The 25,660-nt window shown below is 40.4% G+C and overlaps 4 protein-coding genes across 6 annotated transcripts in view; 1 reads left to right on the forward strand and 3 right to left on the reverse strand.

Moving 5' to 3' along the window:
• The window catches only part of LOC112151484 (uncharacterized histidine-rich protein DDB_G0274557), a gene marked incomplete in the record, with an annotated part of 863 nt that extends 360 nt beyond the window's left edge, over positions 1–503 (reverse strand). Inside the window, 4 exon segments of the mRNA XM_024280446.2 lie at positions 5–90; positions 155–201; positions 271–324; positions 399–503. Coding sequence (XP_024136214.1) covers positions 5–90; positions 155–201; positions 271–287 — 150 coding nt within the window.
• A 6,790-nt stretch (positions 504–7,293) lies between these two features.
• Positions 7,294–8,927, reverse strand: LOC112151062 (vegetative cell wall protein gp1). The gene is made up of 4 exons (XM_024279707.2): positions 8,773–8,927; positions 8,621–8,667; positions 7,443–8,527; positions 7,294–7,358 (listed from the first exon to the last, which is right to left on the reverse strand). The coding sequence occupies exons 1-3, from the start codon at positions 8,808–8,810 to the stop codon at positions 7,446–7,448; spliced, it is 1,167 nt and encodes a 388-aa protein (XP_024135475.1). The 5' UTR covers positions 8,811–8,927; the 3' UTR covers positions 7,294–7,358; positions 7,443–7,445.
• A 5,472-nt stretch (positions 8,928–14,399) lies between these two features.
• LOC112151376 (putative mediator of RNA polymerase II transcription subunit 26) lies at positions 14,400–16,750 on the reverse strand. 2 transcript variants are annotated; one of them, XM_024280291.2, is made up of 3 exons: positions 16,645–16,750; positions 16,214–16,260; positions 14,400–16,146 (listed from the first exon to the last, which is right to left on the reverse strand). In XM_024280291.2, exons 1-3 carry the CDS (start codon positions 16,671–16,673, stop codon positions 14,507–14,509), a joined length of 1,716 nt encoding a protein of 571 aa, XP_024136059.1. In that variant the 5' UTR covers positions 16,674–16,750; the 3' UTR covers positions 14,400–14,506. The 2 variants fall into 2 exon arrangements, with proteins under 2 accessions (XP_024136059.1, XP_024136060.1); XM_024280292.1 differs by lacking the exon at positions 16,645–16,750 and having other exon boundaries at positions 16,214–16,262.
• Positions 16,751–17,053: 303 nt separating this feature from the next.
• Positions 17,054–21,320, forward strand: LOC112151379 (neutral cholesterol ester hydrolase 1). 2 transcript variants are annotated; one of them, XR_002920113.2, is made up of 6 exons: positions 17,054–17,430; positions 17,881–18,103; positions 18,320–18,389; positions 18,578–18,749; positions 20,549–21,250; positions 21,283–21,318. XR_002920113.2 is itself a non-coding variant. In XM_024280293.2 (5 exons), the coding sequence occupies exons 1-5, from the start codon at positions 17,296–17,298 to the stop codon at positions 21,167–21,169; spliced, it is 1,221 nt and encodes a 406-aa protein (XP_024136061.1). In that variant the 5' UTR covers positions 17,056–17,295; the 3' UTR covers positions 21,170–21,320. The 2 variants fall into 2 exon arrangements, 1 of the variants encoding a protein (XP_024136061.1); XM_024280293.2 differs by having other exon boundaries at positions 17,056–17,430; positions 20,549–21,320.
• Positions 21,321–25,660: the final 4,340 nt, after the last annotated feature.

Here is a 25,660-nt window from a genome sequence, read left to right on the forward strand (position 1 = left end):
GTTTGGGGTGATGAGGGTGCTTTAGTAAAATGTGTCCCTGGTTCATCTGACCGGACTCCCCAGACTCACCAGAGTCACCGAACAGGCCCCCTGTTGTCATGGAAACGCGTCAGAGAGGGCACCGGAGGAGGGCGCTTTGCTGGAGCAGACTTACCGTTGACGTGGTTCAGTCCCACGGCGAACAGGGTCAGCACCAGCAGCCTGCAGGAACATCTACGTTAGAGAAGTCCGTCTGGACGCAGTGGAGCAGAACCGTTTGATCAAACTCACCGACGGAGAGTCCCCATGATGGCCGCCAAACACAAACTCCAAAACGTCTGACAGCTGCCCCAGAGGTAGAGAACCAATCAGCAAAGAGGAAAACCTTCACGCTAACCGTGTCCGCCGTCTCCTCTTACCTTCTGATCACAGAGGTGGAAGTCCGCCGATGTTCTCTGAAGGAGCTGCAGAAGTCATGAGGAGCTCAGCATTTATACTGAGAGAGAATCAACAAAGATATGAACAAGGACGACAGGAACCGGATTCCACAGGCTGATAAAAATAAACTATCTGAAGGGTCATGCTGCCTCTGCTCATTCCGTCTGCATGGAGACATTTCCCTAAATCAATAACATGAATTTACAGGCTGAACTCGTCCAATACGGAAACTCAAACATATTTCAGCTTTAAATTAGTGTGTGGGTTGGATTATATTAGTTTATTAAAGATCCACTCCAACAAAAATGTTGTTTATGGTGTTTTTCTCGTGGAGGACATAAAGAAAATGAAACTTTATATTTTATTTCTGACTTTGAGTATGATTTCTGAGTATGATTCTGGAATGATTGGGAATCAGGACTAGACAAAAAAGGGCTTTGTTCTGATGAATCCAAAAAAGACTAGTTTCCACTGAGTGGTCTGGTATGTTCCAGTCCAGTAAGGAGTGGTATAGTTCGGTCCAGTTAATTCTGGCAAATGTTTCCAATCAGTTCAACCTCGTTTCCGCAGTCCTGTCCGGTAAGGAGTGGTACGGTCTGGTCCGGTAAGGAGTGGTACTGTCCGGTCCAGTTAATTTTGGCAGGCGTTTCCACTGAGCGGTTTGATTTAACGGCCCATGCATGGTGTAGTCCGCTAGCGTGTCATTGCGTCATTGTAGTTCGACAACTAGCAAAGCAACAACAATGGAGGTCATCCAGCAGCTCGTCTTTTTCTTGCTTTACTTTTTGTTCGTAATTTATATCAAGAGTTTAACGTTGTCTGAGAGAGATTGTGGTCGGCTAAGAATGCCGCCGTAAAGAGGAAAACGGAATCACTAGCTTAGCGCTACATTGGTGCTTTCTAATGTTATCGCTTTCTTCCAATCAACGGGTGGATACAGCTGTTCCGCCCCAACTGTCCCGTTCTGTTTTTCTATGGACCTACAACGGATGGGGGCCCTCAAGAAGTATGGGTCAGAACTTTTACTGGGTCAATTTCACAATGGAAACGGTCAAAATACCGGACTGGACCACTCAGTGGAAACAAGGCTATAGATCCATGAACGTCTTTGTTTTCCTCGTCTGAGCTGGAATCAGGATCAAAACTGGTAGCTCTGATATTGCTAATGTTAGCTTAGGGGTGTGAGGGGCTATAAGCTAGCAGGAGAGAGTGTAAACAGATAGATGACAGGAAGTAGGGGCGGGGTTACTCCTCACCAACAATCACCCATGTTAAGGGTACATTTAAATCTGTGACTCTGATCCTTTTTTTCAGTCCTGCACCAAATTTAATCCAACAGACGACATTCGCGCTGAACAGAACTATGATGGAGTCGGGAAGTTCTGATCCATGATCTGTCTTGTGACACCCAGCACCACGAGAACAGTAAATGGCGTTTACCTGTATCCTTGAGGGTTCAAAGTGTTTCCAGTTACAGTTGTAATCACAAGAGGCACGGTGGGGTTCAATGATACTTCAAAACTGACATGTGGCGTCCCACAAGGCTCCATCCTTGGTCCCAAACTTTTTTACCTGCACATGCTTGAGGTGATGTCATCAGGAGACATGAAATAAACTTCTATCATTACGCTGATGACACTCCATGATATATGTCTGTCTCCTGATGACATTGACGACCTTTTAGGTTGTATTTAAATAATGGGGGAGAACTTTTGCAAGCTCAATCAAGGCAAATCAGAGATTTTAGTTGTTGGTTTTAATGCTGAGAAAGAGACAGTTCAGTTTTATTTATCAACACATAAGATGAAAGTCTGGAGTAAAGTCACAAACCTCGGTGTCATTTAAGATGTAGATCTTACATTTAAAAACACACAAAGACAATTTTATCAACTTAGACGCATTAGGACCATTTCGCAGTTAAACAAATGAAAAGATGGTTTTATAAACTCTTTTCTTTCTGGTACTAAGAAAAATAATGTTCTTATCAAAACTCAGCCCGTCACTCCAAGTTAGAAATCTTTAAGATTCTTTTAAACATTATTTTATTTTTTTTATAAATGTCTGAACACAGAAGTCTCAATGTATTGGTATTTGTTCACATTTTAATTTTATTTTACAGAGTTTTGTCCATGTTTTTTGCTCAATATGTAATATTAGTAATAATATTATTTATATATTTAATATAAAGCCCTTTGATGCGCTCTGTAGCAGGAAACGTCTTCTATAAATAAAGTTAGATTTGAAGATTTCCCTTTGTCTCCATATTTCTTCTCATCAAAGATGGCTGTGATGATGTCACTTCCTCAAATTTGTTCTTAAGTTCAGCACAAGTCACAGAAAAATGATCCTATAAACTCTTTTCATCTTCATTTCAATAAAAAGTTTGAAAAAATGACCAATTTACATGGTTGGAAGGTTCTCATGATCAAAAATATTCCCATTTTATATGTATATAATAGTCATGCAGTCATTCTCTGGCATTGTGGGTAATCTGCACTCCATTCCTCCAAATCTTGAGGATTAAACCTGTAAAGTTAAGGCCTAGACATGGAGATTAGTGGGTCTGCAGAGGTCACTGCGACTCAGAGTTGTGTTTCTTGTCTCCTCCTGAACACGAGTCCGGCTTTCGTCCGATGGATAAGACGCCACAGACTCGGTCCTCCTCACAAGGACAGAGCCTTCTTTCAACAAACCTTGATTATGGAACAGAAATAAAGAATCTTTAATCAGAAAAAGCAGATAAACGGGATTGAGAAGACGCCACTGATGTCACCTCCTCAATCAGCTCATTCCTGTTTGTTTTCACGGCTAATAAGACGTAAGAGGAGGAAGTGGGGCAGGTCACAGGTCGAATACAGGCTCAAATAAAGGAAAAATATCCACATTTTCATGTCTGTGTTTTAAGACTTTTATTGATCTGACAGAATGAGCACAAACTTTCTCTGTCAGTAAACTCGTTGATTTCAGGTTAGAGGCTCAGTGTGGACAGTAAATGTGACAGACAGTCACACTTTTTTAAATTTCCTGCATTCATCCATCGTCAGAACTCACAGAATCTCATTCAGAATCACAGGGTTGCTGGAGCCTATCCCAGCTAGAGTTGGGATAGGGACACACACTCACACCAAACAGCAATTTAGTTACACTAATTAATCCATGAAACATGTTTTTGAACTGGAGGAAGAAACTAGAGGAAACGACTTGTGAACCAGGAGAACATGCAGACTGCAAACAGCTGGGATTTGAACCAGAACATTCTCACTGTGAGGCAAGAGGGCGAACCACTACACCACTGTACCGAGGGGAAATAGCACAGCTTTTCAACTGTTAATAGATTGGTTTGTGGCTAAAAACAATGTATACGTTGTAAATTAATGTTTGAGTTTATGTCAAAACTCTCATTTTTTTAAAGATAAATTAATAAAGTCAATAAACAAATTCAGTCATTTTCAACCGATAAGTTTAAAAGACTTTAAATCCCTTAGTGCTGTCATCGATGAATAATTTAACACTTTATTGCTATATTGTTTTAATCTGTAAATATGTGCATAAATAAATCATAAATGATTTAGGTAATTATTTTGTTCTGAAGAAAACCTCTCCTATAATCCTAAAAAAAAAAAAATTTGGTTTGTCGCATTTATTCACAGATTAGCATGCATAATTTAGGATAAATTAAGGATTTTGTTACAGCAGCCTTTTAAATACAAAGTTGCTTCCTTTAACAAGACTAATGGACTGACTGTCACAGGTTTAGCTGGTGATGATCAAATATACGACCAAATTTGGTTTTATTTAGTATAAAATTAGAAATTTCATGTTTTTCTGAAGTAAATCTGTACACGTTTTCTGTTTTATACCAACATCATAATTGTTAATGGATTTCTTTCATTAAAAAATGCATTTAAATTGATTTTTTTTTATTGTCCTTCAATCGAATTGAACGACAGCGGAAATAAATCAGTGATGGCTGATCAGGTTGATCCTGCAGACCTTCAGGAGAAGGAACCTGACATAAGCTAAAGGTTTCTGCAGTTCACTCAGCCCCAAAAAGGTTAAGCAGTTCTACAGACTGAATTTTCATCATTTGAATCTACACTGGATTTAATTTATCTCAGTTCTTGGTTCTCCTGATGTTTATCTTAACATCAATCCTCCTCAATCCTTCAGGAAACCAAACACTCTAAAATCTCCATAGTTTAAAAAACATTTCAAATTTGGCTTTTTTTTTTACCCAACTTTGGGTTAAAAAATGACACATTTTTTTCTTGGTTATTTTAACTCAAAAAACACAATTTGGATTAAAATAAACCCCCTATTACTCAAAATATTAGTATTCCTCCAAAAAGTAACCAAAGTAAATCCCAATGTGAGAAAATCAAGTGTTCTACATTCAGCAGATCTGATTCATACATGTACCTGGGTCAGCTGGCTGGAGCTCCGCCCCTTTTGTGACCCCCTTTCGCCCTTAATGACCACACATGGAGTGATCGACTCATTGCTGTATTTCATCTTTGATGGCTTCAGTGTGTTGGTTCTTAAAAAGGACCAGGACCTGCAGAGCCGCCACAGGGGCCCCCAAGGCCACAGAGCAGGGAGGAACTGGACCATGGAGGGTGCAAGTTCCAGCCCAGCCAGTAGGATAGCTACACCGCGCCAGGGGGCCCAGTACAGGGCTCCACCCACTAAGAGTCGCACCCCAGCCCCAGACAACCAGTCCACCACCATCCAGGAATTCTGTTCTGGCCATCCCCCAACCTCACACAAGAGCCAGGGCCCCCCAACCGAGACCCGCCCCATGCACCAGGCAACCACCCGGCCACCCTGTGGGAGGATCTGGAGAGGGCAAAGCAGGAGATCCCGTCTCCCCCCAGGAGAGGGACGACACAGAGAGATCCCTGAAGAGCTTAGTAAACATTGCCTGGCCAGGCTCACCCACAGATGGAATATTGGAGGGGCCCAGCACTCGAGGGACACCACAGGGACAGTGACACCCCCAGCTCAGATGTGATGTGATCCCCGGCTCATGGTATTGCCAGAGAACTCGGGGATCCCTCTCCCTGTGTGGAGAGAGGGCCAACCGGCCCAGAAAGTCAGCACCCAAGGGACATGGTCCCCCTCCAAGATGCCATACCTGTAGTGGAGCTAGCTTTTTTGACTATTTTGGCATTTACTTTTGGAGATTAGCTAATATTTCAGCTACATGCTAGCTGATTTGGCTAATTTAGGCTTTTTTTTTTTGGTAGTTTTTTTAGAATATTTTGGCGTTTAGCAAATATTTCAGCTACATGCTAGCTGTTTTGGCTAATTTAAGCTCTTGTTTTTTGTTTTTTTTAGGCTATTTTGGAGTTTAGCAAATATTGCAGCTACATGCTAGCTCCAAGGTGCCATACCTGTGGTGGAGATAGCTTTTTTGACTATTTAGGCATTTTTTTCTTTTGGAGATTAGCTAATATTTTAGCTACATGCTAACTGTTTTGTCCAATTTAGTATTTTTTCCATTTTTTAGGCTATTTTGGAGCTTAGCAAATATTCCAGCTACATGCTAGCTGTTTCAGCTAATTTAGGATTTTGGTTTTTGTTTTTTTAGGCTAAAATGGAGTTTAGCAAATATTTCAGCTTCATGCTAGCTGTTTTGTTTATTTTTTTCTATTTTTGGGCTATTTTGGAGTTTAGCAAATTTCATAGCTACATTGTAGCTGTTATTGTTAATTTAGGCTTTTAAAAGTTTTCTAGGCTGTTCTGGAGTTCAGTTAGTATTTCAGCTACATGATAGCTATATTGGCTAATTTAGGCTTTTTTGAAAAGTTTTTTGTTTTATTTTTTTGTAGCTTTTTTCAGCTAAATACTAGCTGTTTTAGCTAACCAAAGTTTTTTCAAATAGTTTTTTTAGGCTAATTTTGCATTTAGCCAATATTTTAGCTGGCTATCAGCTCCAGCGTTTCCAGCGATCAGCTTCTGCATTTTTAGACATCAATTTCAGCATCTTCAGCGACCACATTCAGTTTATAGCTTCACACTAGCATTATTGCAGGTAATGCTATATATCTAGTTCATAATTATGTTAAAAAGTTTCAAAGTTTTAAAATTGTAGTTTTAGAGTGTTCAATAAATGTTTTTCCTGTTTGACCCACGACCTAAGGTGTGTTTTGGATTTTTGGCCCCTTGTGTGATTGAGTTTGACACCCCTGCACTAACAATTGTGGGCTCAACAATACTAGATGTTAGCAGACAAACTAGCGCATAAGGATTTGAATTAACCAGTTTTTATAACAGCCAAGGGGGAGAGGAGATGGGATAGAAGTAACAGACACCTGCAGAAAAAGCCAGAGGGGCTTGCCAAACCATGACAGATTTTTTTGTGATTTCTGTGTATAATTGTACTAGTACGTTTTCAGTTTGTCTGTGTTTTAGTACTATATGTAGAATTTATCTAAACAGCCTGTGTCTTTATAGTAGTGTGAGGGTGAAAGCCTTATTTTATGGCTCTTTGTGGAGATCTTTGCAGAATTTATCTCAACTTTTGCTACATCAACATAAAGACAGAGACAGTCAGAGGAAAAACACCAAGTTCCTGCAAAAGTAGGAAGACAGACGATCTAAAACTAAAAATAAGTGTGAAAATAGACTTTCATGTAATTCACTGCATTTTTTTTGTTTCAATACCAAAAGACTATGCACAATGTTTGACATTTTCATTTCTATTTTTAAAAGATCAAGACCGAGTCTCCAAAGTACCATCAACAAAATGACCTTCTATCTTCTCACAATATAAACACAAAGAACTGTCTTCTGCTTGGAATCTTGTCATGTTCTGAACTCCTTAATCTTGGTAAAGACATGTCAGTGTGAATGAAAACAAAGGCAGACAAGTAATCTCAGAATAAAAATTTTATTTTGGCAAAAAAATATACAGCTGATCTGCTCCTTCACCATTGGACCTGAAAGACACAAGCAACAAATGCCTTTAAATATTGCTGTTGTAAAGAAACTTAAAAAAATAAATAAATAAATAAACACCCGACCTGTTAATAAGGCATTCTCCACTGTTGTTGGCTCTGGGGTACCTGTTGTGGTTCTTTTAACCGATCACCTATTTTGCAAAACCACATGTAAAAGTCTGACATAGGTTCCTGGTATGACGTCCTGTCGAAGCTCATAGACTGGGAGGCCTGAGGCATCTGGAAGGAAGGCATGAAGTCCATGTCTTTGTATGGGGGTCCTGCTGGAGTGTCGTCAGACTGCAAGGGCAAAGGTCTTGGCATGGGACCTACAGGGCCCCTATTGGGGTATTTTGGCTCCATAGGGAAAGGGTTTTGGTTCCTTTGACCTACTGGACCCCCAATTGGATACAATGGCTCCACAGGCATAGGTTTCATGGGACCAACAGGGCCCCCAATGGGGTATTTGGGCTCCACAGGCATAGGCATAGGTTTCATGGGACCAACAGGGCCCCCAATTGGGTAATTGGGCTCCACGGGCATAGGCATTGGTTTCATCTGACCTATTGGTCCACCAATTGGATATTTGGGCTCCACAGGCATTGGCATTGGTTTCATGGGACCTACAGGACCCCCAATTGGGTATTTGGGCTCCATTGGAAAAGGGTTTGGCCTCATGGGACTTACAGGTCCCCCAATAGGGTATTTGGGCTCCACGGGCATGGGCATAGGCATTGGTTTCATCTGATCTACTGGTCCCCCAATAGGGTATTTGGGCTCCACCGGCATAGGCATTGGGTTCATGGGTCTCGATGGATTTTCAAAAAGATAATTGGGCAAAGCGAAGGGTTTCGTGGGACCTCCTGGCGCCTGAAAGAAGATTTTTGGGTTGGTGTTCATAAGGAGTTGTTTCATGGAACTGACTGGGATCTTGATTTGGAAGTTTGACTCGACGGTTGGCTCTGCAGAGTTCCCCGATGGAAAGTTGCCATCCCCAGATGGTTTAGCTGGATCTGTCAAGCCTCCAATTTGGAATTTTTGCCTCACAGGGAATCGTTTTAGGTGATCAAATAAATACTCAGTGAGGTGGTCTAGTTGAATGGGAAGTTTTTCAGAGTCGTCTACTTCTTCTTCTCTATAAGTTTCATCTTCAGTTTCAGTTTCCTTGGCTGTATGTTTGGGAAATAGAGATGGATAGAGTACTTAAGTAAACATACACAAAATAATACCTTTGAGATTTGATTTGATTTGATTAAACTTACCAATTACTCTGTTTCTCCCGACGGCCACCAAGGACAACAGCAACAATCTGGAAAAATAACATCTTTATTGTCTAAAAAAGGTAAATGTGTAGACGGGCTGATACCCGTATAACCTAAAATCAAACAAACTGGTAGACGTCTTGAAAGCTTACCCAAAGATCATCTCCATAACTCCGACGCTGGCAGCCATCAGTGACAATTACAAAAGTAAACAACTAGGAAACCCTGAAACTTTTTATACTTTTCTCTTATCTCAAACGGATGTCAGTTACTGTTTGCAGGTGGAGCTATCTATTTCATGAATAAACATCACAATGAAACCAAGTGAGAACAAACCAAACAAAAGTACTGCGTCAAGGTTAAATGTCATAGCTTAATATACTTTTTTAAAACTCATTTTACAGTTTATGATCATTCTAAATTATGATTTAAGTTTGGGGGCGGTTTTATTCTTCTGAATTTTGCGAGATACGGCGTCGTCAGTTTTATCGGGAGCTGTTTTGGCTGTAGCTGTTTCACCTTGGTACTTCAACATGTCAAATGAGATAAACTCATATCATAAACCTTCCTACTGACATACAAGATTAAAGGTGGTGAAGCAAAAGAAGGAATGCAAAATATTTAACAAAATCCAAACGTGATTTTGAATTATTCTATAAATCCATAAAACAAAACTGTTTTTAGTAAGTTTTGATGCTTCTGTTTACAGATTAAACAACGAACACAATTTCACCTGTACATTTTTAGCCTCAAATAAGAAGGAGCAGCATGTTGGATTGTTTGGAATCTTTAATGTTTTTTTTTTCTATTTTCATCAAAAATAGAATATTTGCTCCATAATCTGGTGTGGCTTAATACTGGTTGTGCTTATTGACATCCATTGACTTTTTTTTTTTATAGTACAGGACAGGACCCACACAAATGTGTCAAAATGTTGTACACTGTAAGAACCGAAATGTTGGATTAATTTTCAAAAGTTCTGTAATTTGTTACATTTAAAAATATTATTTTTTATCAAATCAAAAATAATAGTTCACAATTTGCTCATCTCAAATTTTGAATTTCATAAAAACTAACATTTTTAAATGTACAAATTTACAGAACTTTTATTAATTGATCCAATATTTCCTTTTTTACAGTGTAGTTCAACTTGTGATACGCACTGTCCTTCAACTCTTTATTTTTTCCCCCTTTACAAGTTTCTTACTTTATGGTTACTTTTTAACATTCAGAAACTTCTTTTTATTTTTCTTTAACAAAAGGGCCACATGTGGCTCCTGATCTGCTGGTTGCAGAGCCCTGATCTAGGTTCACACTGGACGCAGAAGCACCGCGGTGTGGAGTGCGCGCGGCATCCGCGCTCTCACGCATTTTTCTGTGATGGTTGACAGGCGCTTCTGCTAGAACTTTTTTTTTGTTTTTGCCATCATGGGTAAATGAATAACCTAACAATATTACCCATGTTTCTGCTTAGGAGAAGCAAGTAGTTAGTAGACCTGCACTTCTTTAATTTATCTGTTGTTGACACACAGAAGTGTGTGTGTGTGTTGTGATTGTGTGTTTATTTTCATCTCTACAGTCTGTTTAGATACAAAAATATGATAGCATTTGTCAATCGCTGTGTTTTTTTGAGAAAAATAGGTTATATTTTGAAAATAAACCAGATTTTCTCATGTATTTTGATGGAACTTCCTGCCAGGATTGACACAATATAGACCAGATGCCGAAATAATTCGCAGCACAGTGTGAACCTTCTGCGGAGGACCGCGGCGCTCCACGCCTGGTGTGAACAACACTGTAGGTTAACAAGGGCCAGCGTGGACCAGGCGCCAGGTGGTTTAACCCCCCAATCCAACCCCTTGATGCTGAGTGTCAAACAGGGTTTGAGTACTGGATCCCATTTTTAGTCTTTGATACGTCTCGGCCTGGACTTGAACTCACAACCTTCCAATCAAGTCTCAGTCTGTAGTGGTACAGTGGACACTCTTCCACTAGGTCACTGAGCTGGTATGGTTTACCATAAAGGTCATGTATGGGATTTAAGTTGTTCAAAATCATTTCAACTCCCAGTGCCCTAACTCCTGTCTGGGTAGTGAAGAGTCTAAAGTTCAGTCAGAGGGACGGTTATCTCCTCTGTGAGCTACAATCTGACATCAGACCTTGGGAGATTCGTCCTGTGAGGATGTTTGTGCTTTACAGCCTGAAAGGTCTAAAACAAAGTGCAGCTCATTATCCTGAGTGTTTTCATAGGCTTTAGTTTGGAAAATTCACCCAGAAAACTACCATTAATGAAAGTAAAACACTCATATTCTTAAATCCATTATTTTGTTTTCCTGGAGCTTTCATAATTTAGAGACTCCTACTTCTTTGGTTTAAAGCAGTCCTTCCTCTGTTTCTTTTACCACGACAGTGATTTCCTTCAAGACTGCAAAAACAAACTTTATGACATAAAGATACGTTTTTACAAGCCGACTCCAGCAGAACAGTCTCATGTTTTATCAGACCTCAATGGACAACATTCAGCTCACAGAGACTCTATTCATCATAAATGATGATAGACCGAACTCTCCACAAACATATAAAAGCCAAAATTATATAACTGAAAGCATTTTCCAACAGAAGAATCTGATTTAGGAGCAGCTGCCATTTCTAGAGTAAAATTAGGCTTTTGGATGTGACATAGTATTTTGTTTTGACACCGTCTATCAAGGAAGATGGATGACCACGTCATAAGATGACACTAAACTGATAAAGAGACAAAATAATTCCAGTCTTTGGAAAGGAGAGACTACATTAAATGGGGACAATTCATCTAATAAAAAAAAAAAAAACATTTCTGGAGTTTTTGAACTCACATGAAGGTAATTTTACACAGATGTAATTCAAAATGATGACATATTAAACTGACTGAAAATTTTAAGAATTAAATTCTCAAAAGGCATTAAAGACTCTCTGGACCAACATCCTTAAACCCACAAATTGTTGATTCTTAAGGACAGAAAGTAATTCAGATTCTACAAGATGATTGCAAACAATAAGTTCTGTAAATATTTCTAGAAGTTCAATATCAGGTGGCTTAAATATTTTGTGGAATCAGGAGTAACTTGGTTGATAAAATAATTTGGCTTAAAACAACACTGGTGCACAAATTAGATGGGCCGCATGTCATACAAAAAGCACCAAGAAATTCTGTGATTTGACTTTTTAATAGGATTCCTTCACAGTATTGAATGTACAAACAGAAACTACAGGACTGGTGCATGGAGTTCAGCAGCAGATGTTAGCTAAATGATCTAGATTTCCTTCCCCACGCTGGGTGCTGGGGTACAAATCTTGTTCGGATTGAGAGGTAACGTGGTTTACGGGGATATTTACGCAAGTCGCTTGGCCGCTTGGCTTTGTAAGCCGGCTTTCTTGGAGCCACTGATGTGAAAGGGCGTTCCCGGATCACTTTCGGCCCCCAGTGAGACTCAACGGAGCCGGGATGTTTGGGTCCTTCACGTTCAGTCTGGGGATGTTCAGGAGCAAAGGATGGACCCACTGACGCTGGATATTTGAACTTCACGGGTAAAGGAGCTGGTTTCATCTGATCCATTGGTTCCCACTGTGGGTAATTGGGCTCCACAGACCAGGAGACTGGTTTTGTGGGAACCGGTGGCTCCCTCATTGGGTAATCAGGTTCTGCAAGGACTGGGAATGGTTTAACGGGACGTGTTGTTCGTCCCAAAGCATAGTCAGGGTTTCTCGTTGAAATAATTGGTTTCTTGGGAGCAGCTGGACCCCATCTGGGGAAGGCTTGTTCAACAGGACGTCCATATCTATCTGGGCCAAAGGGAGTCAGATGCAGGCCTCCTCTATACTTTTCAGCTCCAGTATGTTGTGCTGTGGGGACAGGGGTGCATCAGTCATTTTTCCCAAAACACACAATTACTGCATCACTTAAATACAAATACCATTTACATGATGTCTTCCAACGGCTAACAGAGACAACAGCAACAATCTAGAGGAAAAAGAACAACTCTAAGTTAGTACATGACTTAATACTTTTGACAAATTCATGCCAGCTTACCCAAAGAGCAGTCCCATACCACCACGATGAACCCAGCTGTCACCTTATTAGTCCGAAAACAGTGAAGAACTGAAGGGACTCAAACCATTTATCCCCTCCTGCTGTTGTTAAGTGGCTGCAAGTGTCATTCGTTGAAAGCAGGTGCAACTAATTGTTCTAAAAATGAATTTTACAACACTAAAAGAAAAAAAACAATGTTAAAGAGAATAGTCAAATGTTTTCATGCTGCAAAGAGAACAGAGTGACATGAGAACTCACATCAAATGTCTTCTTCACATTCTCTGAGGATTCATGAATCAGAGATGATCAAAGACTCATTTAGGCAAGAGAGGCAAACACATAGCAGCGATAATCTGGATCAGGTGTGGAGTTCTGCTGCTTTAAGAAGGCTTTGGCCTCATTTTTCAATTAGCAGTCTCAGGTTGACACTACATGACCAGATGAGTCAAAGTTAAGGAAACAGCATCTTCACTACCATAATCCTGATCTTTGAAGATGTTGGCAGGGTGTTCAGGTTTGACAAACCAAATGAAAACTTAAGTTGTAACCTCTTTTCACCAGAAACAAAGCCAGACAGAGATGCAGCCTTAATATAAGGTTGTTCTCACTTCAAAAATGGGTTAATTTCAATGAATTGTGAAGGGTAAAACTTTACTTTTCAAATACAAACTTTAACAGAAATGATTTATTTTAAACTATGTGACATCTACTCAAATTAGAGTAGTTAAAGACAAAACTTGACTTTAGTTTCCTTAAGAGGACACAAAGCTGATGTCTACATTTTGGTGTTCACATAAACAATGATGCAAATTGACTGGAGGACTAAAATAGGACTCCCTTTGAAGGATTGAGTTTTCCACTGTCCACATCCAATCATGTCCAGGGAAAAACTTAACACTTTAAGATGTTTAAATGGTTCAAACTCAAGCTGTAGAAAACTGGAACTTTGGGTAGAAAATAAGGGAAAGTGTGCTTGTGAAGTTAACCTCTTGTGCCTAGATGGACATGCCTGAAAGAGCTAATCTGCTCTACAGTCTCCATAGTATCCACACAGTGGACTCCAGTACTCCACAAAGTCTACAATAGATTAACACATTTGTGTCCATCCATCTTCTTCTCATCTGGGACCAGGTCGTGGGAGGCACAAGTTAAGCAAAGATGTCCAGACTTCCCTGCCCCCGGTCACTTCCTCCAGCTCCTCTGGGGGGACCCCGAGGTGTTACCAGGCCAGCCGAGAGACAGTCTCTCCACTGTGTCCTGGGTCTTCCACCCAGGGAGACATCACCTCAGCTGGCTCTCTGGATATGCAGGAGCAAAGGCCCTTCACTGAGCTCTCTCTGGGTGACAGAGCTTCTCACCTTATCTTTGAGAGTGCCAAGCCAACCTCCAGAGAAAGCTCATTTCAGCTGCTTGGAGTTGGGATCTCATCCTTTCATTCACAACCACAGGGAAGCATTGGAATAAAGATCAACCGGTAAATTGAACTGGTTCATACTCTAACAGCAGACACCACTCCAATCTTCCCTCACTTGTGAACAAGACCAAGATACTTGAACCCCTCTACTCACCCAGAGGGCAAACTACCTTTCTCAGGTCAAGGGTCAAACACCTTCTCCATATTCACAAAACACTAATTGGTATCAATTAAAATCTTGTAGTTTTGTTTTATTTAATAGACCCATGCTTTGTTTAAATTGAAGCCAAAACTTGTTCAAACTTTACCAAGTTCTTTATTGGACAGGTCAGTAGAGCATCTCAAACAAAAACAAAGGGCTACAGAGCAGCTTTTTCACTGGCATCTTGGGATCAACGACATCTTAGTGGTGTTGTGCTGAAGGCTTGTACACTGGCCATCTGACTTTTAAAGGGGGCCTTTTAGGCAAGTACCGTGGCTTCTTTGTGAAAGTAGGCACTTCTTGGCCCTCCGGCAAGTGGCCATGACTTTGAGGCACTGGCAGGTCAGCTTTGTGGCCATACTGCTGTTCTACGTGGGACATGAACTGATGTGGCTCGACTGGCTGGTATGAAGGATGGCCATGTGGAGGCAGTTGGTGGGTCTGATCAAATTCTGTTTGTGGTTGATGATATAGACGTGGATGACCGTAGTGTTCCAGTTGTGGCTGGTGGCTGTAACTTGGCTCAGGTTGAGGCTGGTCAGGCGGAAAATGGGTTTGTAGGTTCTCTTGTGCCTGTTGGTAAAGAGGATGCATTTCTGCACGAGACCAGTGGCGGTAACCTGGGTGGATGCCATATGGCTTCAGTTCTGGCTGGTGGGGTGGTTGGCCATAGTGTGGCTCTGCCCACTGCTGACTGGGCTGAGGTAAGTGTTGCTTTCCTTGTGAAATGGGAGGCCTGAAGCTCTGCCAAGGGTCCACTTGGGGTTGGTGGGGGTGATGTGGGTGACCTTGCTTGGACTCCGTTTGAGGTTGGTGGGGGTGATGTGGGGGGGCTTGCCGGAGCTCCACTTGAGGCCGACGGTGGTGATGTGGGGGGCCTTGCCGGGACCCGGGTTGGGGTTGGCGGTGGTGATGTGGGGGGCCTTGCCATTTCTCTGCTTTGGGTTGGCGGGGGTGACCATGATGCTGTTCACCTCCGAGTTGGTGGAGCCAGTGACCATGATGTGGGGATGTGCGGGGATGGACACCCTGGTGGGGGGATTCCTGGGAATAGAAGCCTTCTTGTGGGGGTGCTTGGGGGTGGAAATTCTGGTGTGGAATCACAGGGTTCTGAAAATATTGGTACGGCAAAGTTTGGGACTGACAACCTTGATTAGGTGCAACTTTTGTCTTACAGCCACGATGAGTCTCTTGGGGCCACACCGGGGGGTAGCCCTGCTGGTTTAGTTCTTGTGCCATGTTGTACAGCCAAGCCAGAGGATGGGTCCATTTGGACAAATACTCATGAAGTTGGGGCTCTTGGAGCCACCAGGGAGGGTAACCACGCTCTTGCTGATGCCTCTCTGGAGATTGGTGGTCATTCTGCCCCGGCATACCAAGCTTTTTAGATTCCTGCATAGAAGTGTGTTTGAGTTTGTCTGGCGTCATTGAAGCTTTTGATAGACAGTTGTGCTTGTGTGGCACCCGGTGAGGGCACTTTGATTGCTGGGGCACCTGGGACTGGCAAGTTGACTGTTGGGGGTCCTTATTAGACTGCCATGAGCGGGGCTGCTGCTCAGATGGACACCCAAATTCTTCTACTGCAGGGTCTTCAGAATAGTTGATCGTGTTTGAAAGATCCTGTGCAGACGAGTTGTTCTCCGACGTTTCTTCTTCATGCTGATCAACAGTAGAGTTGTCGGAGCTCAAGGAATCATTTTTCAAATCTGAATCTTCCCAATCAAACAGCTCAGGGCTCCATAAAGTTTGGTCATCAGGTGTGTAGGAGTCAGATTCCAGCTCATCCCTGGGAACCAGTTCCGCTTCATCTCTGTAGTTCTCAGCAGATCCAACATGGGCATCTGACAGGAAAGAAACATTTTGGTGAGAAAAAGAAAAATAGTTTTTTAAAGTTGAGGCAGGGCTTACCTTCTGATTGACAGCCTCTAGCAGCTAAAAACAGCAGCAGCAACAACCTATGCAAGATGAAAGCAGAACTTTAGTGGAGTTAATCATATATGAAATTGATATGTTTGAGTGGCAACAAAATAAAATGCAGCAATTAAAGCAAGTCAATTTTTTTTTTTTTCAGCCTTGATGTATTTAAGAGTTTCAGGTATCTTTTTTTATTTGCTATAATAGTTGAAAAGAAGTTAAAGAATTTCAAAATAAGAGTGGTTTATTCAGACAAGACTAAAAATTCACAATAAACCAATTTATTTCAGTTTCACATTAATGTGGTAATTCAGCATGTCAACTAGATCAGCTAAAAGTTTGGTTTGAATATCTGCTATTTAAATACAATTATCATCAGTGCAGTCAGTTAGATTCAATGGGGAAAGAAGGGAAAATAAACTTGCCTTAAGAAACCCCCAATGGCCTTAGCCATAGTGAAGAGCAAAATGAACAGCTAAGCAGTTTGCACGCTGCTTTTATCAGCTTTCTTTATTAATTAACTGGACACAGCTGGGCTGCTGGGTAATCGGCACGGAAGTCATGTGATCAGATTTTCTACTCACACTGGCGGCAATAGTTTAATTGTATAGTAGTGATTGTGACTCACAAAATGCTCCAAAAAGATGGACATTAAAGACTCACAATTTTACGAGTTTAATTTGACTAACATTAAAGCTTCATTTAAGTTTTTCTATTTCCCATGATAACAGAAGCATAAACTGATTTTTAGATTTTGTTTCATGAGACAAATGTTCATATTAGTATTTAAATATAAATATAATTTATTTTTAAAACGTATTTTAACGTAATGTATTTTTTCTTGTTGTAAACTACATTTCCCTTCCAGAACTGCGGTGTTGCACAACTCTTTGAACGACTTCCTATATGACCTCTTCAAAATAAAAGTAGCGATCATCCTTTGCCGTTTTGGACTGCTGCCATTCTGACGCCAAACTTTTATTTTGAAAACAGCGTCATCGCCCATGTGCTCCGTGAATCTGTGGCGGAGCCGCTGACCGCCCGTGACCGCCGCCGCGCAGGTACATGCCACGGCGATGAGGCTCCGTTGGGTCGGAGCCGTGCTGCTGTCCGCGGCCGCCTACTACGTCTACCTCCCGTTACCGAGCGGCGTGAGCGAACCGTGGAAGCTGATGCTGCTGGACGCGCTCTTCCGGAGCTTCATACGGGCGGTGAGATGCGCTGACAGGCGGCGGCGGAGGGCGCGCGGAGCCGCCGGACCGGCCGTACCTGCGGGGATGGGAGCGGTCTTCTTTATGAACCGGATTTCAAACCGGAAATGTCCCGTTTATGGAGGAAAATGTTAGATTAGGATGCATTATTGTTTAAAAATAAGTCAGGAAAGACTTTATTTATTTAAACTCAGTCAGCTGGAAGGGAAATCTCGCGCTAAAATGACGTAATCAGTTTGGAGTTTACTGTCAATCATAATTATAATCACAATTTAATGTTCACACAAAATTGTTTAGTTTAATTGTAAATTCAGATGTTTCTGCGGAAGAAACACCTGTCAAAGGCGTGGCCACGCCCCCAGGTGTCCACTCCCTCTGACGTAGCTTTGTAAATATTGTGGATTTTGTAAACTGTTGATTTGTGATTAATTAAAAAAAATGTTTTTCCAGAGTCACGTGGCTCACTCGCTGGGCGCGTGCCACCGTGTCCACCTGCTGAACCGGGCCATCACCTGGGTGGAGGCGACAGACGCACGCTCCTCGCCCACCGTGCACGTGACGGACACCACTCTTGGGGGCGTGCCGACCCGCGTGTTTCATCCAGTCGGAGGGGCGGAGCTGAAGCGAGGGGTCATTTATTTCCACGGAGGGGGGTGGGCTCTGTGCAGCGGCCGTGAGTATGACGGGTCACTTTAATCTTTATTTATGAAAAAAGTAAACCAACTAAGATCAACAATGGTGTAAACAATGAAGCCACACCCCCCACACCCATTCACATACGTCCTCAGCTGAACTGGTTTGACCCGATCACGTCAAGTAGGGCTTGAAAGACGGGTCCAGTAGAATCAGGAGTGAGGTCACGGGTTCACACCGTTTTCCGTTCTCACAGGGATGCGCTCCTACGACCTCATTTCTCGGAGAATGGCGGAGGACCTGGATGCCGTCATCATGTCCGTGGAGTGAGTTCCGGGTTCCTCTCCTATCTGTCTTTATCTTCATCTTCACGCTGTCTCTGTTACCACAGCAACCGCAGTTTGACCCACAAACGCTCCATTCAGCTCATGTTGACACACTTACTTAGGCATGCTTTTGCAAAAAAAAAAGAGAAATGTTTCTCTCATTAATTTTTTATTTCTCGTTGCCGTAGTTACCGCCTGGCTCCAGAGGCTGTGTTCCCGGATCAGTACCATGACGCTCTGGCGGCGTCCCGCACCTTCCTGTCCGCTGAGGTTCTGCGGCGCTACGGCATCGACCCGGAGAGACTCTGCGTGTCTGGAGACAGCGCCGGGGGGAACTTAGCCGCCGCTGTGGTGCAAGAGGTAGAAAAACAGACGCCAACGCCTGAAGGGGCTTTAGCGGGTCTTTCACAATGTTCCACGGATGGAGGAGTGGGCGGGGCAAACTAAAGGAAGGATAAACAAAACGCTAAAAGCAGAAACATTTTCACAACATGTATTAGGGCTACCTTCAAAGAAGAAAATTAAACATATATATGAAAAAAGCTTGTAAAATTATAAGAAAAAGGTCTAAATTTTATCAAAATCAAATCATAAATCCATGATTTATCATTATTTTTTTTATTATTTATTAAAAATTGATTTTTCAAGCTCTATCAACATAAACACAAAACAATATACAAAGACCAAAGGACAAGAGGCAGTTCAAATTACAGCATCATGTTGAATAAAGATAAAAGTAAAAGGCACGTTGTTAGACGAGTTCAATTTGAATAAGTAAAAACTACGATTTAAAAATGTGTAACTTTAAAAGAAAAAAAAATCATGTTTTTTAAAAATCATTGTTGTATATTTACCAAAAAAGTGATGTTTATCTCATTTTTTTAAACAGTCTGCAAAATAAATTAAAGAGGTCGTATTTGAATGTCTGCTGAAACATTTTAAAAGCTAAATATAACATTTTATTTTTTTTAAAGCAAAAATGTACGTCATTATTCTTGTGAATGAATTTATTTCTCATAACTACAATTTTATTTTTGTAAATGTTGACTTTTTCTTCATAAATGTATGACTTTATTATTGTATATTGCTGAATGTTTTAAAATATTTTTTCTTATAATTGTACAATTTTAATTAATAACATTTTAACTTTTTTCTTACATAATTTTATTTTTTTCTAATTTTTTTGTTTATTTTTCTTCCTTTAAGGTGGCCCTAATACTCTATACAATAAAAAAGACTGCCCCATATATGCACACATAGTTTGTCGTCATCAACAGAAAATAAAGCTTTAAAATAAGTCTTAAAAAACATATTACAAAATTGTTTATTTTTAGAGTAAATTATGATATTTTTAAGGTGGTATCAATTACTTCCTGTGAAACCAGCTTCTAGTGGTCAATTAAGGAACTACATTTGGAACTAGATATATAGCTTTACCTGCGATAATGCTACTGTGAATGCTGTAAACTGAATGTGGCAGCTAAAGATGCTAGAGCTGATAGCTGAAGATGCTAAAGTCAAATGCTTGCTAAAATATTAGCTAAATGCCAAATTAGCCAAAAAAGGAAGCATAACACTAACATATTAGCTAAACTCTAAATTATTTAAAAAAATGGAAAATGTTATATATTAGCAGAAACAGCTACAATAATGCTAAAATGATTATCTAAGATCCAAATTTGCCTTACAACTGGAAAAATGTCTAAATGAACCAAAAACAGCAATTATAATAATAATATATTGGCTAAAATCCAAATTATTCTGAAAAAGAAAACTGGAAAAATGTCTAATTTTACCAAAACAGCTAGCATCTCGTTAAAATATTAGCTAAACTCCAAATTGTTCTGAAATAAAACTTGACAAATGTCTAAGTTAGCCAAAACAGCTAGCATAATGCTAAATATTAGCTCAACGACGAATTATTCCAAAATGAAACTGGAAAAAAGTTTAAATTAGCCAAAATAGCTAGCATAATGTTAGCTGAACTCCAAATTATTCTAAGAAAAAAGTAGAAAAAAACGTCTAATTTTGCCGAAACATCTAGCATATTTTTAAATATTAGCTAAATTCCTAATTAGCCTAAAACAAACTGAAAAAACGTCTAAATCTGCCTCAGATTTTTGGATTTGGGACGTCCTGACCGCCGTCTGTGTCCACAGCTCACGTCCGACCCGACTCAGACGGTGAACTTCAAGCTCCAGGCGCTGATCTACCCGGTGCTGCAGGCTCTGGACTTCCTCACCCCGTCCTACCAGCAGAACCAGGACGTGCCCATCCTCTACAGGCCCCTCATGGTGCAGTTCTGGCTGGAGTACCTGGGCGCAGACTCCTCCCTGGAGCCCTTCCTGCTGGCTAACAACCACAGCTCTCTGGACCAGCCCGCCATCAGCGCCGCCACCCGCTCCAAGCTGAACTGGACGGCGCTGCTGCCGGCCGAGCGCAGGAAGAACTTCCAGCCGGTGGTGAGGGAGAGGGGCTTGGGGGGGCTGCTGGGGAAGGTCCCGGGTCTGACGGACGTGAGGGCGGCGCCGCTGCTGGCAGAGCAGGACGTTCTGCGAAGGACTCCTAAAGCGTACGTGATGACCTGCGAGTTCGACGTCCTGAGGGACGACGGGCTGATGTACGTCAGGCGGCTGCGGGACGCCGGCGTCGCTGTCACCAGCGACCACTACGAGGACGGGTTCCACGGCTGCATGGCGTTCGCCGTCCCGCCGATGATGTCCAGCGTCGGTGGGAGGAGCCTGAACAACTACATCCGCTGGCTGGACCAGAACCTGTAGAAGTCCATCAGAGAAGTAGAAACCTCTGGTCGGATGCCGTCGCCGCCATCACCATGGCTGCTGTTTCTGTGACTTTAAAACAAACAAAAACACTTTTTATTCATATTTCTATAAATAGAGGAATTTTCACGTGGAGCGTGAAAACCAGAGACGTGTTTACGCAGCATCTCAGTGATTTATTTGCACATTTTTTCTTTAATTTTTCACCTTTAGTGAAGAAAATGTCTAATTTTTATATACCACTGTTTAAAAAATATTTGTAGTAAAAATACTTAAGACGGTAGAATTGATGGCTAAAGAAGTTCAGCTGTGAATGAGAGTAAAATCCTCTCAGCTTTTTTTAACTCTTATTTTGAAAAGTCAGAGAAACTCCAAAGAATTTGGTTTATTTCATGTTGTGAACCTGTTATCTCTGAGGTCAAATCAGGATTAGCTTAAAGATATAAAAAATATATATATTTTAAATTTGAAAAAAAAAAAAGAAAATATATGAATTTATAAAGCAAAAACTGGTTTAGATTTATAGTTTTTTTTGTCAGGTTTTCTTAAAATTTACTGTTTAAGTTTTTCTAAACTCAAAATTATTTTCAAAATTTTATTTTTTGTTTTCAAATTAACAATCTGCTCATTTTAATCCTGATAATCTGTATCTAAATTTTAAAAAAGTGTTTCTTAGCATAAAAAAATGACTTAAAAATGTTAATAAAGCTAAAATATATAATTTTCACTTGTTTAAAAACATAAAAACTTTAAGAGCAAAAGACTAAAGCGACATCAGTTTCCAGTTTACCTTCTAAACCGTTTGATTAGTGATTACGAGTTTATTTGCAAAACTAAAACACTAAAACTTTTATTTTGAAAAGTCTTAAAACTGTTTTTGCATTTCCTGGCAGATTAGAGGCTGTCAGCTCTGATTTCCCTCTGCAGCGCCTCTCTGCTCGCACAGGAAGCTGCAGAGCGAGCACGCTCCTCCACAGATTCATGACAGGAAGTCACCATCATTCCTGCTTCTCCCAGAGCGCCGCGTGGTAGATCCGCGTCACGAAGGTCTGCGCTGCTCTCAGCACGCGGGGAGGGGGAGGGGTTTCGGACGAGCTGCAGGACCCTCGCCGCTCAGGACTGGATCAGCAGTCAGACTGCGTTCTTGTGGTTCTGATCTCTGACCCGCGGCGGTCTGCGCAGGAACGCTCACGCACACACCCGGGGGTGTATCAAAGTTCATGCATGCGCAGGGAATGCAGCGCTGATAAACGTGGAGTCATGGCTGCAGAGGAGCGCCGTGACCTGGATCTGCTGGATCTGCTGGTCTACAGATTCAGTTGGAGGTCTTGTTGCCATGGCAACGTCCTGGATGAGTGTAGATCTGATCCTTCCAGATAAGACTTTTCTGGAAAAAAATGTTAAAACATAAAAAAGCCAACACATTATAGTAAAAAATCCATAATAAAACATTTTAAATGTTTGTGCTAATCTTCAAGTTATGCAGCACGTTGTGTCCATCACACACTAACTTCAGCTGTAAAGTTCTGCTGGTTTTTGGGATTGTGGTTTATGGGAGTTCTTTCAGGGTTTTGGGGATTTTCTGCAAACATTTATATATGAGTGATTTATTTTTATGCTCTAAATGTTTAAACCAGATCAGAGACTTTCCACAATTATTAAATATTTATGACAAATGAACTCTAAAACTGGACTTATCCATAGATGATTTTATTTTGAAAATGCTGTTATTGAAGAAAGCTGTCATTTTGGACGAAATAGTGATTAAAAAACTGTTTTTTTTTATAAAAATTGAGTGTTTTTTTGATTCTAACAAAAAAAAAGAAAGTTTTATAATGTTTTCATTTAGTTTTAAAACATGGTCAATCCGATGGTTTTTCTTTGGAATCAAATATTTTTTCCTCAGTGACTAATTATTAATGTGTTTTAGTTTGTTTTTAAATTGGTCTGATTGTTTTGTAACTTTTTTGTTCTCATTTGTTGGAGAAATTAAGAAAATATGAAACTCACCATTCACTTATTTATCAGTAGAAATACTAGTCGTAAAAACACAAATAAAAACTCAGTAAAGATTTGATTAAAGTCCAATTAAGACACACTGTAAATGCAGGTTCCTGACTTCAGTCACTTTTTACAAATAGCCAGAATAATTTACATTTTAAGATTCTGCAAAGACGACCTTTAAAAACTCTCTCCTACGAAAAAGATCTCCAAGAACCATCAGAATGAATCTGTTTTCTGCTGGTTCTGGTCCGTCTCTGTATGGAACCTTTCAGGTTTCAGTCACCAAAGAGATGTTTGCAAGGCTGACTATTATTATTTGATGATTATTTTCAGGAGAGTCTGCAGGTCATCGGTGCCGCTGAAGTTCAGATGAACCAAAGTTTTCTTTTTGGATGTTTTTGAGGAGCTGACATGAAACTTGATGCTGAAGCTCCAGAGAGGAAGTCCTCCCTTCTGCTGCGCTGGCTTTGATCAATGAAAACATTCATTTTCAAGGGTATTAATACAGACTGTGCTCAGCTGAAATTCACCCCCACACTCGCTATAAATTCATATTTTATGAGGAAATTAAAATAATCATTAAAAAAATTGTTCTCCCTTACATAGAAAAACATGTAATTTTGATTGAGTTCTTTTGTATTTCAGTGCAACAGAAACAAATGCTTCACAAAAAAACAAAAGTCATAGTTTTGAACTTAAAACGTCCCAAATTGCAAACAAAATGTGCAGTTTTTAAATAAAATATTGAAAGTATTAAACCTGACTTCTACTTCTTGCTTCTTCTCTGACATGGTCTGTCCAGCAGAGGGCGCCAGACTCATGTGAGCAGCTGAGGAAGCATTATGGGTTTCTGACGGTTTCTGAAAGTTTTATTGTTTGGACACTGTTTGATTTTGGAAGTAAAAGTATATTTTTAATTTTATATGTTAAATTTGAACATACGAAAACAATAATTTTCATTTTAACTCCCTTTTTATTGCTGTTTTTGTTGGAGTTTCTCCTCCGCTGAAGGACTTCACTTTGAGCCTGCAGAAGTTTTGCAGAGTTCCTGCTCAGGTTCCTACAGGCTCCTATTAGAGGAGAGCAGGAACCCAAAGCCGTTGCAATCACATCTGCATCTGGAGTGCCACAGGGCATGTTCGGTGTTCGCCTCCCTCAGCTCTGATTAGCCTGAACCCACAGGGACTTCATTATCCCGGGTTCTGCGTGGATGGAAGTCTGCAGCCGGGCAGGAGGTCCCTCGGGGGAGCTGGACATGCATGAAGTCACGCAGCTTTCTCCTCTCCAAGACTGCTCAGGCTCTGCAGAGCAGACAGCTTTTCCCAGCATGCACCAGGTCAGCTAGGTCAACAAGAATGACTTCAAAACAAGGATTATCCTCACTTTCCTGGTCGTGGATTCAGGAGAATTTTGCATCTGCAGTGAAATAATTTGTCACATTTAAACAGAAGAAGTTTATGACTTCTCTTTCAGCTTCTGAAATGAGGAAAAAAGTTCCTTAAAAAAACATTTAAACATTTTTTTTACACCAAAAGACAATCAGTGGTTTTACTATGAAGCTGAAATTAACAGCAGTTTTGTTCACATCACGCTTGATAACGAAGATTCAATCAACCACTTCACTGAAAAGTCCCTGTAAACGTGTGTATATAATGTTTGTACATTTTGGGTTTCTGTATTAAAAACTCTTTTAATCACGATTACCACACAAAATTATCTGACCATCATTAGGCTCTAAGTACAAAACACGTAACTATTTGTGTTAAAAAAAAATACTAATTTGTTTCAATAAAACACTTTTTTATTTCCATAAAACACTAACTCGTTTTCGTAAAAATACTAATTAGTTTACATAAAATACCACTTTGTTTCTGTAAATACTAATTTGTGTTCATAAATACTCATTTGTTTCCACAAATGCTCATTTGTTTTTATAAATACTAATTTGTTCCCACAAATACTAATTTGATTCCATAAAATACTAATTTGTTTCCATAAATACTAATTTGTTTTCATAAAATAATAATTTGTTTTCAATAATACGAATTTGTTTTCATTAATACTTGTTTGTTTCCACAAATACTAATTTGTTTCCATAAAATAGTAGTTTTTTTTAATAAAATAATAATTTGTTTCCATGAATGCTAATTTGTTTTTTTATAAATACTAATTTGTTTCCATAAATACTCATTGTTTCCATAAAATAGTAGTTTTTTCACAAAATAATAATTTGTTTCCATTAATACTAATTTTGCTTCCATAAATGTTCTTTTGTTTCCACAAATACTAATTTGTTTCCATAAATACTAATTTATTTGTCATATTTGAGGGAACAAATGTATTTATTTGTGTCTGTCATGTCCAGAACTCTGTAAGTTTGCATCCATGTGCAGTCAAAGTTAAAGTCGAGGATTCATCTGCTCTGACACTGACTGTTAAGAGACAGGCTGTGTGTGGTGGGAGAGGGTGGGGGGTCCAGCAGCTCAT

Source organism: Oryzias melastigma, linkage group LG20 (genome assembly GCF_002922805.2).
Source record: "Oryzias melastigma strain HK-1 linkage group LG20, ASM292280v2, whole genome shotgun sequence".
Classification (NCBI taxonomy): domain Eukaryota; kingdom Metazoa; phylum Chordata; class Actinopteri; order Beloniformes; family Adrianichthyidae; genus Oryzias; species Oryzias melastigma.

Coding starts and splice junctions, on each gene's coding strand:
- LOC112151379 (XM_024280293.2), top strand. CDS start 17,296: ATGAGGCTCCGTTGGGTCGGAGCCGTGCTGCTGTCCGCGGCCGCCTAC. Junction 17,431..17,880: donor TCCGGAGCTTCATACGGGCG/GTGAGATGCGCT, acceptor ATGTTTTTCCAG/AGTCACGTGGCTCACTCGCT. Junction 18,104..18,319: donor GTGGGCTCTGTGCAGCGGCC/GTGAGTATGACG, acceptor CCGTTCTCACAG/GGATGCGCTCCTACGACCTC.
- LOC112151062 (XM_024279707.2), bottom strand. CDS start 8,810: ATGGCTGCCAGCGTCGGAGTTATGGAGATGATCTTTGG. Junction 8,668..8,772: donor GTTATGGAGATGATCTTTGG/GTAAGCTTTCAA, acceptor TTATTTTTCCAG/ATTGTTGCTGTTGTCCTTGG. Junction 8,528..8,620: donor CGGGAGAAACAGAGTAATTG/GTAAGTTTAATC, acceptor CCAAACATACAG/CCAAGGAAACTGAAACTGAA.
- LOC112151376 (XM_024280291.2), bottom strand. CDS start 16,673: ATGGCTAAGGCCATTGGGGGTTTCTTAAG. Junction 16,261..16,644: donor GCCATTGGGGGTTTCTTAAG/GCAAGTTTATTT, acceptor CATCTTGCATAG/GTTGTTGCTGCTGCTGTTTT. Junction 16,147..16,213: donor TAGAGGCTGTCAATCAGAAG/GTAAGCCCTGCC, acceptor CTTTCCTGTCAG/ATGCCCATGTTGGATCTGCT.